This window comes from Coptis chinensis, chromosome 8 (genome assembly GCF_015680905.1).
Source record: "Coptis chinensis isolate HL-2020 chromosome 8, ASM1568090v1, whole genome shotgun sequence".
NCBI lineage: Eukaryota > Viridiplantae > Streptophyta > Magnoliopsida > Ranunculales > Ranunculaceae > Coptis > Coptis chinensis.
In genome coordinates this window covers 75,799,170-75,819,439 of record NC_141463.1, presented here as the reverse complement: position 1 = coordinate 75,819,439, position 20,270 = coordinate 75,799,170, and the positions used below count along the sequence as shown (strand labels likewise).

Here is a 20,270-nt window from a genome sequence, read left to right as displayed (position 1 = left end):
GAGCTCCCCCATGGGCTTAGTCATACTTCCATTGAATCCATACAAATTGGTTCGCGAAGGTCTCAGCTGTTTGGGGTCGACCCCTATTTCTTCCAAAGCACCTCTGAATAGCAAGTCCACTGCACTACCACAATCAATCAATACGCTTTTCACCATATAATTCCCCATTACTACGGTAATGACCAGGGCATCTTCATGTGGCGAATCCACTGCACGGAGGTCCGCACTACTAAATATGATTCTGTCTTTTTCTCGTGCCCGACCCCACTTTTGCCGCTGATGCTACTTGTTCTCTCATTGATTTCTTTGGATACTTTCGCGGGTGCGCCTTATCTTGTCTCTGTGAGCGTTGTGGCTCAGAACCTCCCCGCTGTAGATCACATTAATGGTCCGTCCTTCCCTGAAGTGATACGCATTCCTCATTCTGGGCGCCTCCCACAAACTCCCTCAACATTCCTTTCTCCACCATCCTCTAAATCAACCATTTCAGTGCATAGCAGTCATTAGTATCATGATTCCGTACCTTATGATATGTGCAGAAAGGTTTTTCTGGTAGCTCTATTGGTGTGCTTCGCGGTCCCTCATATCCCGGAAGGTTCTTAATTTAGGGCAAGATCTCGCTCACTGATTTATTCAGCGGTGTCTGTGATGTCTCGCGGTATAGTTTCCTTTCTTTGTGTTCCCTTCGGGCGTCCTCCCGGCTCCCTTTTGCCCGACTGCGATATCCCCTGCTCTCTTTTTCAGATGTCTCGGTCTTTCGGTGTTCCCTTCCCCTCTCCAAAGACAACACTGCCTTCCCTGGTCTCCTAGACTCCTTGTGCATGGTATCTTCATACCTTATGTATTTTTCCACTCGCGGATATAGTTCATGTAAGTTTGCGATCTCATTCTTTGCCATGGACTGATGCACTCCTGTTCCCGGACGCAAGCCCCTCTCGAATGCTATTACCGTCGTCCTCTCATCCAGATTTTCAACTTTCAGCGTCTCCACCTTGAATCGACATAGAAATTCCCTAATAGACTCCGCTGATCTCTGTCGCACATTGAATAAAGCCGCGATATCTACCACCCACCTCTTCTGATGTATGAAATGATCTATGAACGCCTGCTCCAACTCTTGAAAATTCTTTATGCTCCCCGCTGGCAATCTGTAATACCAGTCTGACGCCCCTTCTTTCAGACTAGCCGGGAGCATCATACATCACAGGCCGTCATACCGTGCCTCCTGCCACAAAGGCATCTGTTGCCGAAAATGATGGATGTGGTCCGCTGGGTCTCCCTTGCCGTCGTATCTCTCGAACCTAGGCTGAGTGAACCGCTTTGGGACCTCCGAAGCCCAAATGTCATCTGCTAGTGGGTTGCGATTCAACCCAGCCACCACCTGTTTGGCCGCTCCTCCATAGCCCTTTGCTCATTGCCTGTTCGCCTCCCTGTCATTGTCTATCATTTCTTGGGCTTGCTCCATTGTCAAACCAGCTATTGGGTTTTCAACAAGATTTGGCTGAGCCTCCTCGTCTTCCGATCCGTCGCCTTCAGATCCTTCGTTCTCTTCTTCCCCAGTCTCTTCCCCCACACTCTCGTTCTCTTTTCTCAGCTCGTCGTTCTCTTCTCTTAGTCTCTCATCTCTCTCTTCCCGCATCAGCCGTGTTTCCTCTGCCTCTTGCTCCTCTCTTCGGTCTCCCTCTTCATCAATCACACCCTCCGGTGCCAGATCTGGCGCTAGATTCTGCACCACCACCCTCCTAGGTCTGCCTACTTTTCTCTTTGGTGCCATTGTTCACTCGCTTTTGTCTTCCCCACAGACGGCACCAAATGTATGAACCTGATCTCTCTCAATTTCTCTAGCTTCCTCTTTCTCTTTCTCTTTCTCTTTTCTCTCTCTGACTTCTCGCTATCCTCTCTCTCTCTCACAATGCGGCCTCCCCCCCTTTCTCTTCTCTCTTCTTCTTCTTATATCTTTCTTTCCCTCATCTGGGTCGTCCACCTATCTCCTCATCTCGTGGTCGCCCATCCCGCCGTACATATGCCACGTTGCAGTCTAGGGTTCCACGGTCAGGATCCCCTGCGCCCCGAAGTCCTTGGATATGTTGCTCCCCTTTCTGAGTCCAGCTGTCTTAACCCACTTCTCTTTACCCCGTCACTACAATATTTTTGGCAAGACATTGACAGCCACTTAGTACAATGCTGATTGTCCTTAAGTTTAGCGCAGCACTACTACACACGAAAACTCGTGGACAGATAGATAGCTAGCTTGCTCAGATCACAGCGAGGCTAATCATAATTTAGGGTTTCCTGCAGAGTGGATACTTGCACTTATATTCTTTAATTTCTTAGAACATATCATCAACAAGTACAGGCAAGGGAAGATTGTATACATAGAAGACATTTTTAGCAAAGGCAAAGAAAATGCTCGTGGATTACGGTACTTATGTAATTTTAGCTCACACACTACCCTCTCCCCGCCATTCTTATATTAGAAATTTAACAGACCTATGTTTCTTCAATGTCTTCTAAATTGAATCAACTTCTATTTCCACACCAATTTCTCTGTATATATATATATATATATATATATATATATATATGCTTAATTTTTCAATCTAAAACTATTCTAAAACCTTAATCGCAACATCTACAACAGCCATCTGATCAAGGTAAGTTTTTTTTCGTTTTTAATGTTTTGTATATATACCAGTTTTCTCATATATTGAAACCTACACCACCAGCAATTTTGATCTAACCATAGAAATTTTGAGGTAATCTTCTTCATTATTGTTTTTCCCTATGTATTTTATTATTGCATTCTTTACGTTCTTTTCAATGCTATCATGTCAAATGTTTAGCAGAAAAAAGATGTCAGACAAAGCTTTTAATGCCATTGAATTCATTGTGGGGGTTTTTTTTTTATTGTGTTTTGTAGAAGCATGGTAGCACACAAAGGCTGAAGTCCCAAATAATCAGTGGCCAATTGTGTTGTGGTTGCAAGGCGGATGTAACTATGTAAGTACCAGTTTTCATATTATTTTTTTACTGATTTGAAGCCTACAAGTTCTATTCTACTTCGTTTAACAAAAGCCGGTCTGTTGTTTGTGATAAGTCATTGTGCTTTGTATACCATATGTAGAGATTTATAACTAACTAGATATTCATAGAATTCTCCTTTATTCGCTTGATGGATTCTTACAATGATTCTATGTTTTGGACGTTAAAGTAACGGAAATTGTTAATCCCTTTAATTTCACATCTGATGCTACATCCAATTACTCGCACTCTTCTATGATTTCCTTGGATTTTATTTCAGTTAAAATTAACTACAACTTACTTTGTGAAACGTTTTGCCTTCTATACGATATGAAGAAGATCAACCTCCAGACCAACTGGAATCTAAATGTGTGACTAATCAACACTTTTTTGTGTACTATTCTGGGATCTTGGCTCCCACAAGGTAAATGTGTTAATAAGTGCTTTTGATCATATTCTATCTATCATGCCGAACTTATTTATGTTTTATTTTTCCCTTCTGCAGTTTCCTCTCATATATATGAATTTACAATTTTTTTTCTTACGTGTTTCTACAGTGAATTAGAGGGAAAAAATCTATGTATTGAAGAAAATAAGATGCACTATCAAGAGCAACAAATGGGAAGCACAGTCCGTCCTTTGAAGTTTTAAACAATGCGAACAGATTTGAAGATTTTGATGTTTCACAGCACCGAAATTTAAGGTAGCTTATTTTGTGTTCACTTTGTTCAAAATGCATTTTGTGGTTCTGTTTTTTGTTCTGTTTTTTGAAGCTTGCATGACGTCTAATATGTTAAGACCACCATTTGTACCAACTTACTATTTCAATCTTCTCCATTATGATATTTTTGCACTAAAATACTATTGCAATTGAGAGTTCATTACAATTGTCTTACTACCATGTAAATGAATATATCATAACTATGATACTCATTGAACTTCACTAAAGCCTTGTGTGTCAGTGTGTGGGGCTCCATTGAATAAATTCCTGATCCTTCCGCATGACATTGAATTTAAACACGTCAGACGCTGAGATTCATCAAAACTTTGTCTGATTTTGACTGTCCTGTTATCGTGCATTGGAAAAATTGACAAGTTATTATGATATGTTCGTAAAGAAATACCAGGAGCTTTCCATGGAGCGCAAATGGAAGCAACCCACTCTAGGTAATACCTAATTATGTTGTTTCTTTGAATGTGAAATTTCCATTGGAATTGAAAGAAAAATTGTTAACATTGGTGTTTATGTGGCCTAGCTTGGTTGCAGTTGCATTGTCGTACAATTTGCTGATATTAGACGATGCCCGGGGTCATTCTTGTCACCCCCAATGATGTTCCTGTGGACGCACTTGGTGTAGTGAGATTAATTTCGTCGTCTAGCTTGATAAATGTTTTAGTGGTTTTTTGGGCTGTACTCATGTGATAGATATGCTCACCTCTATTATATATCCAAGATTGGTGTTGGTGGATTGCTAAAGTTGCATTGTCTTTTGTTTTTTTTGCAGGCTATTATATACCTCTCCAGCAATGCTTCGTAGCATTTGTTTTTCCCATAATTCGTATCGGCATCGCAGTGTAGCATACGTCTTTTTACTCCCCCACCCTTGTTGATTCTATGTAGAACTTTGAATTCAAGTTGATTTGACTAACCGCATCCAGAAGTCCATAGCTGCACTCAAACCATCAATTTTGTATATGTATAATTCAAATGTACGTGAAAAACATATTTTACCATTATTGATTCTCCATAGGCTTAATGTGATTTTTGGTTGTAACGTTGGTGCAGTTGACAAGTATATCAAAGCTTCATATCATGGTGTGTGTAATCTAATCTTGAAAAAGCTTATGGTAGTCAATTCTGCATAAAAATGTGAAGTATTCGGTATGGGTTTGACGACTTAAAGAAACCGGTGCGTAGCACGGTTCGCATACTAGTAACTATATACAAAGCGTCATCGACTCGTCATTGTTGAAATTATTTTGTGATTGATTGATTTTCAGAAATCATTCGATAATAGTTTCATAAGACACTCAAGTTCGACCCAGCAATAGAGTGGTGTCGTTTGTGCGTGTAACAAATTTCGAAGGTATTGTGCCGGGAATCTTAAATTTTCTGTCTATACTCCTTTCATCTTTGGTGAATGGATAATGACAAACAATATGATTGGAATCTTATTGCTTGCTCATTATATAAACTCCACTTAAACGAACTCCAATGAAACTCCGCCATGAAAAACAATGAATTAGAAACTGATTTTTGGTGGAGATGTTCTTCCCACAATATAGATCATCCTTAGAAAAAATCAGCACTTTTGAAGATGTCTAGATGACGTATCAAAATTTGTTTACAATGTTATAAAATTATCCAAAAAACGGTCCAAATTTTTCAAATTTCAAAACAACTTTTGACAATGTTAAACATTTTCGTTTGGGCTAATTTTTTGTAGGAAGATTCTCTATTATGAGAATACTATCTTCACCAAACATCAGCCCTCAATTCATCTTATAAATCCATTTTTGGTGGTGGAGTTCGTATAAGGTGGAGTTCATATAACGGGCTCGATATTATTGAACCTAAAAAAATATATGCATTAGATTACAAGTAGTAGTTCTCCCCATTGTGGGGCACAGTAGAAAGTGGAAATTTTTCATCCTTGATGGAGATCGTGTGGTTGAAAGCCACATAGACCGAGTTACGTAACAAATAGAAAATCTCTCATAAGAGTCGATAAGTTTGTTTTGTTGGTTAATGTTTTTGGAACTTCAAGTGTACCTTGGTGTATGAAACAACGATGGCAAAGATGCATAAAACACTTAAACTATTGCAAATTGACTCCAGTTTGGAGAGAAGCCAATTTCACAGCTGACCAATTGGCAAAGTACTCGATCAAGCTTCGAGACAATGATCAAGTGATTTTTATTGTAAAACCCTCATGGATTACCAAATGGGAGGTTCTAGAGCATGTCTATTACAGGTTTTGTTAAGCTCTCGTGAATGTAGAAACCCCCCCCCACACACACACACACACAAAATTTTGCTTACCTAAAAAAAAAAGGTTTGTTTTGTTGGTATAATGTTTATGTATTTGAGTCTTTATTAGGTTCATGTATTTGAGTATTTATTATAAGTAATTACACTTCTAGTTTATTGTGTCTTGAGTTAGTGTGGTCCATTAAAGTTTGTTTTCTACAAACTATTTAAAGGGTTGTGATGTAAAGAGGAAGACAATTTTTGGTAGGGTTATCAATAGATCGGTTTGGGTCGGGTTTTTGAAAATTCGAACCCGAACTGATAAGAAAATTAGGAACCCGAAACCGAACCAAACCAATAATATTATATTTCATCCGAAACCGAACCGAATCGATAAGATATATTGCAAATCGAAATCGAACCAACCCGAACCGAAAACTATAAAATCAATTAAATCCTAAATTAAATCAATTAATTTCAAACACACAATTAATAAACATATGAAAAAATTAATCATAAATATTACTAAAATGTCATCTTATCAGTTCGGGTTCATATCGGTTCGGTATAGGGCCAACCCAAAACCAAACCAATATTTTATTGGTTCGGTTCGGTTCGGTTCGGTTTCGGGTCAGTGGAAGGCAAACCAAATTTTACCAAAATAGTTCGGATCGGTTATCGGGTTATCGAAACCCATTGACAGCCCCAGTTTTTTTATTGAATGAAAATTGAGTGTCTTTCTATGAGTGTTTTGTGCCTTGTTTATTCTTGTGAGCAAATATTAAACAAGTGAAGATTCAACAAGAAAGTATCTTGTTTGTCTCTTCCTTTCTATGAATTTCAAGTCTTCTCTTACACAGAGAGTAGTGGTTCACACCCCATTCATTCTTATCCGCTCTACACTAGTTAGTATCATAGCTAGGTTGTTTTCTTGGTGAAGATATCTCCAAAGAGAGCTCCAACTACTAATAAAGACTCAAATACATGAACCTAATAATGACTCAATTAATACATGAACCTTATATACCAACAAAACAAACTTATGGACTCTTATGAGAGATTTTCTTTTTGTTACATAACCCCATGTACCTTTCAACCACATGATCTATATCAATCCTGAAGTGAATGGACCTTAAAGTTTGAATGTTCTATATATGTATTAGTATCTCCATTATGAAGAGAGGATCACATTTGGATTCTCCATGCGTAGTTGAAACTTTTTTGTTTTGTTCATAAAATGTGTTTCTAGAGGTTGACTATATTAGTATTGTTATTCCATCCATTTAAAAAACAAACCTTAGTTCTTTTTCCTTCTTGTTTTTTTTCTTCCTTTCTTAGAGTCATTCCCCATCTCTATAGTCAATTCCCTGAAAGGTGTATAATAGCCATATTTGAAAGCCATATTTGAAAGGTGTGTAGTAGCCATATTTGAAATGTGTGTAGTAGCCATATTTGAATGACCAGTGACGACAATACATATATAAGATGCTCAAAGTATAACATTTGCATGAAATGGAGAGCATATATATATGAGCTTAACCCAAAAGAGGTAGAGAGAGACGAGTGGTAACTTTGGGACCATGAGATGAGAAAGAAAGATCAATTAGGGCTAGAAAAAGATCGAAGGAAGAATATAAAGCCTATAAGAAATCAAAGACCATTAATATTGAACAGTGGAAAATGCTCCTAGTGAAAAATGTAAATCATCACCCATTTTTTCTCAAATGTTGACACGTCAATTTTTGGGGGCAAAAACAATCATTCGGCAGAAATAAAAACAACTAAATCCATGCCCTTAACTTTTTCCCTCTTTTCAATTGCTCGCAATCTTAACCCAAAAAAGACAACAAAACTGTCTATACCAAACCAAAAAAAAAACTCAACTCAACTTCACGAGCAAAAACCTCCTCCATTTTTTCTCATCAAATATTTGTCGGTAACAAATTCATTAAGTTTGTAAGAAAAAAAGTGTATAAAAAAATTCCCCTCTCTTCAAATTCTAACATTGTCAGTTCAAAGAATATCCTAACATCTTGGAAATTCATTATGTGTTCTTGGTGTGGAATAAATTCTTGCATCCAACACTTACTTCTAAAGTATGAAAGTTTGCTCATAATTGTGTGAAAGATGTTGCAATCTTGCTATATTTTAGTATTTTAATTTGAAAACTTTTCTAAAAATTTATTAATTTTCAAGAAAAATGATATCGGGCTGCCATTGAGAAGGATAAGAAGCGTGTGTTGGTGTGTTGGATGCGCGTGATTTTGTTGTCGATGAACAGGAGAGAAAAAACAGCCCAAATAGGAACTGTCAAACTATTCATAATACTTATTTGAGAAGAAAAAATCTAAAATATTAATTTTATTGAGACACTTGGTCAGTTGAGGTCTATGAATCTTATAAAAAGGTTTCATAGGCAAAAGTATTTGGTGAAATTGGCAGCGATACTAGCAAGCATGGGGCTGAGCCTATTGGCTTTCTATATTGATGTTGTTTGTATCTATATTAAAAAACAAATCGCAGTTGATCATTAACTATCAATGTAGTAGGCCCGGCAATGGCCACGCTTAAAGGCTAGTAGGGTTAAAGAGGAGAGGAATTCTCCAAGAAAAAGAGGCTACTCCACAAAGAGTGGAGGTGGTAATGGGTATCCCGAAATGGGTACGTAGGCAATCTAGAATGTTGGTACAACCGATCAAAAAGAGAGTTCTAACTTCTAATACAAATAAGGTCAGTGGTCATGAAAACGGTTCATACAACAACAGATGTAGCCATTGGTTTTCCTTTGTCCAAAAGAAAAAGAAAAAAAATATGAACAAAATGACTAGTGTTAGGTTGTTAGCCTAGATCAGCCTGCGCAAAATATAACTTGCAGACCACGACAACCGCTTACTCGGTTACTCACAACTAAGGTCCATAAATATCAACCATTCCCCATTGCTATATTTCATTCCATATCTGTAGACTGGGGAAACATTTGAGTATTGGTAATATGGTTAGGTGTATTCAGGATCTTAATTTGTGCTTATTTTGATGTAATATCTATTAGAGATGTGTATAGGGAACCTAATGGCCTTGCAGATCATTTAGCATCAACCGAAGAATCAAGTCCCTACTAAAGTTTAGAGGTACTTTTTTTTTTATGTTGCTGGGTAAGTTTAATTGTATTAAAGAAAAATAAAGTACAAAAAGTGTTTAGGGAGGCAGCATGCTGCACTCTCTAAAGTCAATCTCAATCTAACAGCCTATTACTTCCATTTATTACGATGGAGTAAAATACATTTTACTGAAATCTGTAGAATGTTTGGAAAGATCCTTCCCATTTGTGAATTCAGTCTGGTTTGCCTTCAAAAACAGTTCTTTCATTGGCTGCGAGAGTTGTACCAAACTTTGCCAGGGCGTAGCAGTGATCTACCCAAAGCATTAACCAACATCTAGATATAGCCATTTCTACACCTTCAAGGATAGCTATACATTCTGCCCAAAAGCTTGTTGCCACTCCAATACTTTTCCACATTATCATCTTGAAATCCCCCTTTTTTACTCTATAAGAGACACCAATGCCCGCAGGGCCTCCGTGCCACCACCACCTATAGAGTCGTCACACACCAAATCCTACTAATTAAGATCGAGTCTAGGATATCAATCCGTGGATAAGTCGCTTTCAATCCTATATGCTATCCCCTACAAGGCTACAATCCCATCCAGAAACCATCTCCGCAACTCCTGTAAACCCAAAAAGTAAGGAGCGAGATTCGAATGATATCACCCAATCTTTACTGTATTTTCCAATTGTAATGCTGAGATAAAATGACAGTCCATAACTTTTCATCCTACACCTCAAACAATAATCTGTCTTATGAGTGCTGTAGCCCTTATTCAAATTAATATACGTGTTCCTTTTCCCATATTTTCCTTAAAACATCTTGTTTACATTTTGCTGGTTGAGACTTGAGAGTGCACAAATTAAACGTAATGGTTGGGTGAGGTAATGATTGTTTCCAGCTTCGTTGTTTCTTGTTTGTACTCCACTACTGACTTCTCCAAGTTATCATATGCTCTATCTACCATATAGCAGAAGTACAAGTCCAGATTAACATACTTAACATATACGCTCCTTGCAGTTGAATGATGACTGTAACGAGCAAAACTCCAACAATTGTACGAGATCATGTCTCCAAGATCGTGTTGATCCTTACGTTACAGAGTCAGCTCAGTTCAGTTATTCTTAAAAAAGAAACTAAGACGACAAGCTCGAACAAGTAATCTGTTTTTCTTTGACTCTGATGCACAAGGAGAACGAACAGATACCAAGTCAACTATGATCAACCGCTTTAAATCAAACATTTGAGATTGGCTTCTTTAAATATCCTTTTCTTACAGCAAAAACCACTTCAGTAACTTTGCACTCCAGTCAGCCTAGAGAAGCTAAACTGTATAAAATATCTGCAAGATACTAAAGATGTGAGAAATTCCAGCTTTTGGCCCATTGAATACCACGGTTCCAGCCAATAATAAAGCAATTTAACCACTTTCATGGAGGGCAGACCAATTATCACAGTGCCAACAATTATCAGATGTGGAGAAGCCAGTACCTGATGTTATCGCTCTCATCGATCAAGTTCCTAAACAAACATTTTAGGGAGCAAATTATTTTCTGTTCAGAAGCCCTCAGCAAATAAAAACTAGTAACAGTTTCCAGCAATCCCCATGGCATTCAATCTCAACACTGATTTTTTCCCAAGTTCTCCACAGGAAACAAAAGCTTATCAGTTTTATCACCAAATCTCTTGCGACATGTACGGATGTACCACATATCAGAAGACTTCACATATCAGTAATGAAGCTATCTGACCCAATTCAGTCTTCCTACTTACCAGTCCAACCACAAATGCTAACCCAGTCAAGGAGGGCATCATCTTTATTTGAGTTTGTGGCGTTTCTGTGTGTGCACGAGCCAAGTGGCAATTATGTTAAAGACGGGAAAACAAGTCCCCATAACATGACAGACCCACATTCTGTAGAAATAACAGATAGAGATACGACACTTGCAAAAGCTAATAGATGTTTCTCTATTACAATGGAAATCCCACTAATGAAACAGCATCCCTAAACACAGTTTCACAATGAAAACAAGAGGGCATGCGTAAAATAAAACCTATTAAGTTGTCCCTTGGTCTTTTTATATTTCATAGGGGTCAACACATAATCACAACCATACAATTTAGGCATTAATTCCACCTTCCAATTATTCTTCAGCTAGAAGTAGGTACCTTCTGGAGGCTGGACAAGTTTACGGTTGTGTGGAGCCGCCATTTCTTTCTTTAAGTGCATCAGTATGTCCTCCATGGTGTACTCCCGTTGCCAATTTGACAGCAAGCCAAACTTCTTAGCTTCAACCTGTACCAGTTTTATGCTAAAGTTACATTGACATGGACACGTGTGTCCAAATCCGACACGGATACTGAGTGTCTGACACGGCGAAATATCAAAAACTAAGGTATATCACACACAATATGTGTCCGTGTGTGTCTGATACGGACACGTGGATACGTATCCGACACATTATTTTTGAAATATGGTGTGTCCATGTAACATAGGTTTTATGAAATCAAGATTTGTGGGTCAACTAATCTTTTCCTTCAGTTAAATTTAAGAGAGGTGATTAGAAGATCAATTATTCAATGGCCTAATGAAATAGTCCCAAACCATTTTTTTCTATTACTACACAGAGGCAATGGTTGCACAAGGTCTCCTGGTCAAACATTACAGGTACTTCCAGCTATATATATATATATATATATATATAAGTGATGTGGTTATGCTTTAGCCTTCCATGCAAAATATGTTGTGTCACCTGTTCAACCCTATAGAACAGAGACGTGGAGTAAAATCTGTAACAAAGACAGGTCTAGTAATTCTGGATAATTTATTATAAGAGTTCAACTAGTTTTTTCGGAAATATTTTTATATCTAGTAATTTAATAGTATTTCTGAACAATTATGAGAAACATGAGAACTTGGTAAGAAGATAATGCCAGTTAGATAGTGTTTGTCTCTAAAAGGCAGGGAGACTTGTTAGTTGCTTGTATAGTTGTTCGGCCATAAGCTCCCTTACTAAGGTATGTTTTCTTAAACTTTTCTGGTCAAAACAGAAGCAAAACTAAGTCCTTTGTGGGCTTTGGTTGTTTGAAGGTTTTGCAAATTCAATCAAAGTTGTTCTTCCACTTCCAAGCTACGAAAAACAACATTGAAATATTAAAGTGAGACTATCTCCTAACCTCTCAAAAACCCCTTTCTAGTCAAACTCTACAAAGCGGAGCCCAAGTCTACGCTCAGAAATCAAAAACTAGAACAACGTAACTTCTAAAGTATTCAAAATCACTCAAATAAAAAAATTCAGTACTTTCGAAAAATGGGCTGAATTTTTGGTGACCACGTGTTAACCTGGAGATCAATGTGAATTGCACATTAGTTAGATAACTTGTAGATTGCAAAAGATCAGGCCTTTCTAGGACTTGCACAGCTCTAACACTGCTGAACCACATTTTCAGATTTAGTTGGCAATCCAAATCGTTTAATTTTTATCCTTTATAGAAAGATAGAAGTTGCAAAAGTAGCTGGTTTGGGGTGTGCAACAATATTCATGAAATCGTTATCTATTCTCAAAATCTGTCATACATTGATCGTTTTAGATTTACTAAAGCGTGTATGAAACTCGTGTATTGTAATAGTGTGACCTAACCTAACATCAACAGTAAGTAGGTTTACATATAAAAGTAAACGGATAGCAATATTACCACTCCAGTATCATGGTTCACACAAGTCATGTTGACACGTGAATGGAAACGAACACTTGGAGGCTTCTCCGGGTAGTCTTTATCGCAGAACAGCTTCAACTGATATATCCGTCCTTCATGCACAGACTGAAAAAGAATACTTGGTTCATAACTCATGGGTATTAGAAAAAGAATAACTGAATAATAAGGAATTACAAAAACACTCATAATAAAATTTCCAATCACATTTGGAGTCCGACTTTAAAATATCCAGTCCAGAACTGCAAATTAAACTTCTATTACTATTCTCAATGGATGAAAGGAGTGTAATATACTTATGAGCATATTTAAGCATTAGAAATACATACATCACAAAATTCAAAATATACACCTTACTTGAAAGCAAAGTTAATATTAGTCAAGACATGAGGAATGGATATATGCTTAAATTACAATGAAGAATTTGGTAATAATGTCTTGTAATGGGGGAGGCCTTCGTGAGAGATGTTAGTCCCAAAACACTTTCTCCCTAAATTTTTAAAATTTCCAGAAACCAGACCTATCAATTTAGATATAGAAGCTAGCAGGATCTGACCGCCCTAGTTTTAATGCATTCCAATATATAAAAAGTAAGCTTTATGAATATCCTAAAAGAATGAAAAGAATTCCATCATGAAGCATACTAAACAAGTAGAAACGGCAAACTACTCTCCCATAATTGAAGAAGATAAAGACAGGAAGATTTTTTTTTCGAAAGTTGAGTAATTAGGATTATAGCCTCTCCTGCTTCCATTAATAAGACAGGAAGATATTACTCCAACTGAATGCACCAGAAATGCACTCTGTGCCTAAAAATTTCTAAATAAGAAAACTGCATTATTGGCATACCACAAACATGACCCAAAGCACTGGTGACAAGAAATGATGGCTGAAGAAGAAGTACATACGTATGCATTAGTCTAAACAGGATCTTAGTGTGAGTACATAGAATAGCATGAAAAAAGTATATAGTATATACGATCAAACAAGCACAATTTTTTATTCCATGTAACCTCTAGTCCACTACTGGGACCAAGTAACATAACTAAACAAATGATTGAAGAAAAGACATTGAAAATGAAAATCAGTTCCAAATGTCACAAGGTCAAGCAAGATGCATTCTTAGGCGTTAAAAACAACAGTGTCAAGGTGTAACACTTTGAACAATCAGATTCTAACAGAAGCTGCTTACGTTGTGAGGACCAATTATAGTACCAGTCCATGAACGCATGTAAATGTCATCTCCGTCATCCATTCCATAGCTAACAGTACCATCTCCAATACCCTTCTCTCCACGTTCAAGTTCCTCAAGCAATCTGAAGTTCCGTGGGACTGCATGGTAACAAGAAGACATAAATACCTCCAAAAAACACAAGTTCTAAAAAAATGCAATCAATAGACCAAGGATTTCATAACACATGCAACATTAGAACCTTATTTCTCATAAAAACAAGACCACAAACATGACTTCAATCTCAACTCTACAGTTTCCAAGACAAAGTTTCATACGAGGAATGTCAATTGTCAATCTAATTTCAATTTTGAAAGAGCGGATGTGTTTTATGCTTTTGTCAAACTCTGCTCAAACTTATGAAAGAGCGCCTAGAGTTTGGCAACTATATTTATGTTAACATATTATTATGCAGATTATAATAACGGCCCACCTCGAGAACACTTTCAAGGAACAGGTACTTTTTCCGGTAATTAATTAAAAAAAGAAAAAACACACACAAAATGAGTGATACTCATACACTCATGAAGGCAGACAAATATTCTGAACTTATTCTCACAACCTTTTCCGGCTGATCTCAACCTAAAAGTCAAATAAGTTATATTCTTGTAACAAGTCAAGAAGAACCTAAGACATTCATTATTTATTGAGCGTGTAAAGCAGGGAATTTTCATTAATAACCCCCATGCCTAACATTCGCTGAATACCGAGTTGCTTACAAAGGATCAAACCTCAATAACAAAACTTAATAAACTTTGTAGATTGCAGTATAGGAAGTGCCTGATTAAAATTAGTCCCAAACTTTTCGTTCCTCGACAACTCGGGATTTTAAAGAGTATTGACTAGTTACTTATCAGTCCCCTACTTAGATAAATAGGAACAACCATACAAATCCATTATATAGAAACCTCCCAAATCATCATCACACAATATTCTTCATCAAACAAACACCAATATCGAAAACCCAAGCAAACATCCGAAAGTCTAATCACAACCCAACACAGAAATCCACATCGTCATAAAATCAGCTAGAAATAACAGATACCCATTTCATTATTTGCCTCAAATAATCATAAAAACGTTAACTTTTCACAATCCATGATAAAAATTTAAAGAAAAAGAAAATATATTATAACAGAAGTGAATAATAAGTTGAGGTTTTGAGATAGAGTCTTACCAACAACACTCGATCCACCAGAGCCAATTGTCATTGATGATGATTATGAGATTTGAGGAGTTGGGGTGCTGAGAGATCAGATCGAAGAGAGAAGAAAATAGAGGCGTGGAAACCAAATGTGAGCAAACCACACAGATAGGGACTATTTTTTTTTTTTTTTTTTTTTTAATAAAACTTTTAATAAGAAATATTTTATTTATTAGGTAACTTTATGTCTTTATAGTCATGTGAATTTATTGGTTGGGAGATCACAATTTACTCTAATCTAAAACTTATCAATGGCGTTAATCCCCATCATAAATATACTTACACGGTTTAGTTCTATGTAGGGTTGATTAGAGTACACACACCCAGTATGTACCCGTTTAGATTAACGGAAGGGTTATAGGGACATATTTTATCTTGACACGTAAACAAACTCAAAATTATTAAGGCATTTATAAGTTTTGGATTAGGCTAATATTTTGTAGATATAATCTCCTAACTATTCTAAACATTCTCACAAATAATCAAAAAAATCAAAAAATTCCAAACTTACCAAATGTAGTTAACAATTTACAAAATTTTGCTAATTGTAGACCGTTCATTTTCACCATTTTTTATACTATATTTGGCAAGTTTAGAAATTTTTGATTTTTTTGATTATTTGTGACAATGTTTAGAATTGTTAGGAGATCATATATACAAAATATTAGCCTAATTCAAAACTTATAAATGCCCTAACGATTTTGAATTTGTTTACGTGTCAAGATAAAATATGTCCCTACAACTCCTCCCTTAGATTAAACCCATAGTGCATTGGAATGGAATCCACTAGAATAGAATTTGATTCCAACTTACAAAATATGTGTTTAGCAAACTTTCAGAAATAATTGGAATTCAATTATGTAGAGAAAAATGTGTTTTTTCTCCCTCACGTGTACGTAAGGCGCTCCCCGTGCTCCTTTTGCCTTGACAAGGGCGCGCCCCGCGCTTATGCCTTGATCGACCTCCAAAGATTAGGCGCGACCCGCGCTCGACTTTGGCTTGCCGAGTAGCGACCAGCGACGACTTTGAAAGCTCCGAGATATTTCAATCGTATGAATTCAAGATGAATTCACCGCTTTAGGAAGTTTTTTTTGAAACAGTATAAATATAGGTTTTTTCTGTAGAAACCTAACTTAACCAAAACCAAGAAAGAGAGAGATTATAGGAGAGCAATTCTTTGTGAGTTGAGTGTTCATTCTTTGTGAGTAAATTAAGAGACTTGTAATCTGTTACTCCGGACATCAAGGAAAGCTTGGAACTCGCATGATGTGGGCGTGAGCAAATTCTTAGAACCACGATATATCTTTGTCTTGTGGTTTGTTCTCCTTTATATTAATTGTTTTACTTTATATGCTTGTTATTTGATATTGAGAAGTATTGGGATATTACTTAGAGGGTGTTGAAGTCTTGTCTAGTGAAAAGGATCGATCCTTGTGTAGGATTGATCTATTTGTTGTGAGTAACGTTGTTTTCGCATTGTCCTATTTACAACAATTGGTATCAGAGTGTAGGTTTACGACCTAGGATTTTGAGTTTTGGTAAAGAACCATAGTGCTCGAAATTTGTGTAGACAATGTGTTCAATAAAATTCCGAAGTGAAATTGTTTTTGGATTATTGTGTGTAACTTAAAAAATGGCTCCTAAGATGTCAAATGCTAAGTTTGAAGTAGATAAGTTTAATGGGAAAAATAACTTTGGGATTTGGAGAGTCCAAGTCAAGGACATCCTCATCCAATAAGATTTGCATAAGGCCTTAAAGGGGAAACAAGCAAAGGCGGCGAGTATAAGTGATGATGATTGTGAAGAGTTCGATCTACAGGCTTGTTCATCAATCCGATTGTGTCTTGCTAATAAGATTATGTATAGTGTCATGGGAGAAGATACCGCTGCCGGTATTTGGCTCAAGCTAGAATCTATGTATATGACCAAGAGCATGACGAACAAGATGTACTTTCAGAAGCGTCTTTATCGGTACATGATGGTGGATGGTTCAACGATGCAAGAGCACGTTAGTGAGTTTCGTCGACGCCTAGCGGATTATTTGAATGTTGGTATGCAGATGGATGATGAGGATCAAGCGGCATGTTTAATATTCTCTTTGCCTGAAAGCTATGAGCATCTAATGACCACATTTATGAACAGAGAAGATATTGATCTTGATGAAGTTCAAAGTGTGTTACTTTCTTATGACTTGATGAAAAAGACAAGAGTTGAGAATAGCATTGATGCAGATCAGGGGCTAGTGACAAGAGGAATGTAACGCCCATATTTAAAATACGTAATTATTAATTAATTAATTAAATTATTTATTTAAAAATTGGCTGGATTGGATTTGGGATACACGGGCCTGATTTCTGGGCCCGAGTCTGTGTTGGGCTTGGATTTCAGACCCAAGTATATAATCACATTGTTCTGGGGAATAGGGTTCGAAGAAAAATAAAATAATAAAAATGGCGGCAGAGCTAGAAACTCGTTTGCTGGAGGGGGAGCGCGACGATTTGGACTAGGAGGATTCGTAGAGCTGTTAATACAGGTGAGTAGTTATGTTTTCCTTTTCATCGGAACTAGAGTTTTACATCTATGGATTTAAAACATTTCTTCGCTTAATAAAAATATTTATCCGAGAGTTTTTTTTCGCCGATTATATGTCTTTGCCACTATTCTTCTTTTCGATGTTTTTCCTCGATTTCACCAAGTATTAAACTCGTCAGATTGTTAAGCTTGTACTTATATATATTGTTTGTTGTTGGTAACTACTGAAATTATTAAAACTGCCGTTGGAACTCTGGAGATTTGTTAATGGCGGCGCAAGCCCCATAGAGATTTCGGCCTGTGTTTAGGTTAAACTCTTTTTGTATTTCGGTGTTGAACTCTGCTCTTGTTGTGGTTTTGGTGGAATGGTGTTTGGAGAGTGGGGGCAGTGAAGCTCTTGAACGAGACGTTAATGGCGTCGTCGTGATTTGGTGGATGGGTGAAGTGTATGGTTTGAACTGTGGTTGGGGGAAAGGTGATTTGGGTCGTGTGTGGTCTGTTGGGAGCTTGGAGAAGGCTGTTAAGGGAGGCGCGATCCCCCAAACCTCCTCCTCTGTAGATTTGCATTACTGTGATACTGAGGGATTTGATTTTTTTGGTTTTTATTTTCGTGTTTGATCTGCTATGTTGTTTTGTGGGTTGTTGATGTATGTTTGAATGTTGGAATTTGGATGGGGGCTGTTGATAGGTTGTGGAAGCCATTAATGGAGGTCGAAAACTTTGAGATCTAGGTTTGATGAAGATGAGGGATTAAGGAGGTGAGGTTTTTGGCTTTGTTAATGTTGTGGGGGTTTTTCCCCTTAGTATTTTCGATTTGGTTTGGACGAGTGGAGATTAGTGGTGGCTGGTGGTGACCGATTTGGTGGCTGCTGGAGGGAGAAGATGACCGGCTGGGCCTTGGGCCGGTTTCGGTTTTTGGGCCTTAGCTTATTAGTTGTTGGGCCGAAATTTCTATTTTTGATTGGGCCCGGTTTGTTTTAAGTTGTTGGGCCATTTTTTTCTATTTGTTAAGTTTGGACCAGTTATATTTTGTTTTGTTTGGGCCGGTTTCAATTCAAAGTTTTTGGGCCGGTTTAGTTTAAGTTGTCTGGGCCAAAACTAATTAGTTTTCTTTGGGCCAGTTTCTAATTTTATGTGGGTCGGTCCTTATGATCCCAATTGGGTCAGGTTGAATAATAAGTTGGTTTAGACTTTAAGGGCCGGGTTTTAAGGTTTGGGCTTGGCCAGTTAGGTCTGAACCATTACCTTAGCCATGACATGAACTTTGACCTTAGCCTTGAACCATGGCTATGACCCTGAACCTGTCAAACATAGAAACGATAGTTTGACTTTGACCATGATGTGTTGACCGTTGACTTTGACCATTGACCGTTGACTTTGACCTTTGACCGTTGACTGTGGAATGTTGACTTTTTCCAGTTTTTCTCATATTTAAGAATATGGACAAATATAATAATAAAATATTGTCGAAAATTATATAACGTTGTTTGTCATTATCTAATTAAGATTTGATGTGAGTAGCGTGTAAAGCATAGATATATTGGGCTTTGATTGTGGACTGTTGACTGTTTAATTGTGTTACGTTTTTATATATTAAATTGTATAGACAAATCCAATGCTAAAATGCTGTGGAAGCTTGTATAAATTTGGTTGTCATTATCTAATTAAGATTTGACGTTGATATTGTGACATTATATAATATGTTGGGATATATATATTAAATGCAATAGTTTTGGAGACATAAATGTATAAACGCTCTATTATTTCATATGTGAGATACTACTATGAAGTAGTATAGTATGTGTGGATATTTTTCCATGGGATTATGGCTTAGTGCAATAATATATTGGCACGTGACAGAATGAAAGTAGTTATGAGATATAATTGAGATATTTTCTGAATATTGTGGCTTAGTGCAATAAAGTATTTGACCTGCACGTGATATAGTGGAATTATTATGAGTCATAAATGTATAATATTTGAATAAATTACGTAACGAAAATCCTAGAACCTAGCTACCACAACTCATGTGATTTGCCCTGTGTGGGCGTGAGCAATTTGATTGGCCCTTCTGGCGTTTTAGTGAATCTGAATGGCCTTCGGGCGTAAGTAATGTGATTTAGCCCTTCTGGCGTTTCAGTGAATCTGAATGGCCCTTCTGGCGTAGCCGAATAGTGGCTTGATTTATTCTCGTCGCGAAAATAGAACGAGACACGCGATATTTTATGCCGAATAGTGGCCGATTTTACATAATGGCTTTCGTGTGAGGGTTACCGGTGTCGCATCCCGCCAAGGTAGTTACGCACGGAGTGGTTCATTATATAAGGGGAGGCATGTGGATGTACATGTTCGGCGTTGGAAAGCGATTGTGGTAGCCAGGGAGACTAGATAAGACATAGATACGACGTGAATTTTAGGGACACACAAAGAAAGCCTTAATTAATATAATTATGGTAATATGTTGGTTAATGATATATCTTTAGATAGATGATT

General features: G+C 37.2%; 1 protein-coding gene and 1 long non-coding RNA gene across 2 annotated transcripts; both read right to left on the bottom strand.

The window, feature by feature from the left end:
• Window positions 1-9,826: 9,826 nt before the first annotated feature.
• LOC147483084 (uncharacterized) lies at window positions 9,827-10,726 on the bottom strand. Its single transcript, XR_015203697.1, has 2 exons — window positions 10,588-10,726; window positions 9,827-10,438 (listed from the first exon to the last, which is right to left on the bottom strand). It is a non-coding gene; the product is annotated as an uncharacterized LOC147483084 (long non-coding RNA).
• Window positions 10,727-11,040: 314 nt separating this feature from the next.
• LOC147483083 (ubiquitin-conjugating enzyme E2 variant 1C-like) lies at window positions 11,041-15,575 on the bottom strand. Its single transcript, XM_086575794.1, has 4 exons — window positions 15,219-15,575; window positions 14,003-14,142; window positions 12,793-12,918; window positions 11,041-11,392 (listed from the first exon to the last, which is right to left on the bottom strand). The coding sequence occupies exons 1-4, from the start codon at window positions 15,250-15,252 to the stop codon at window positions 11,252-11,254; spliced, it is 441 nt and encodes a 146-aa protein (XP_086431920.1). The 5' UTR covers window positions 15,253-15,575; the 3' UTR covers window positions 11,041-11,251.
• Window positions 15,576-20,270: the final 4,695 nt, after the last annotated feature.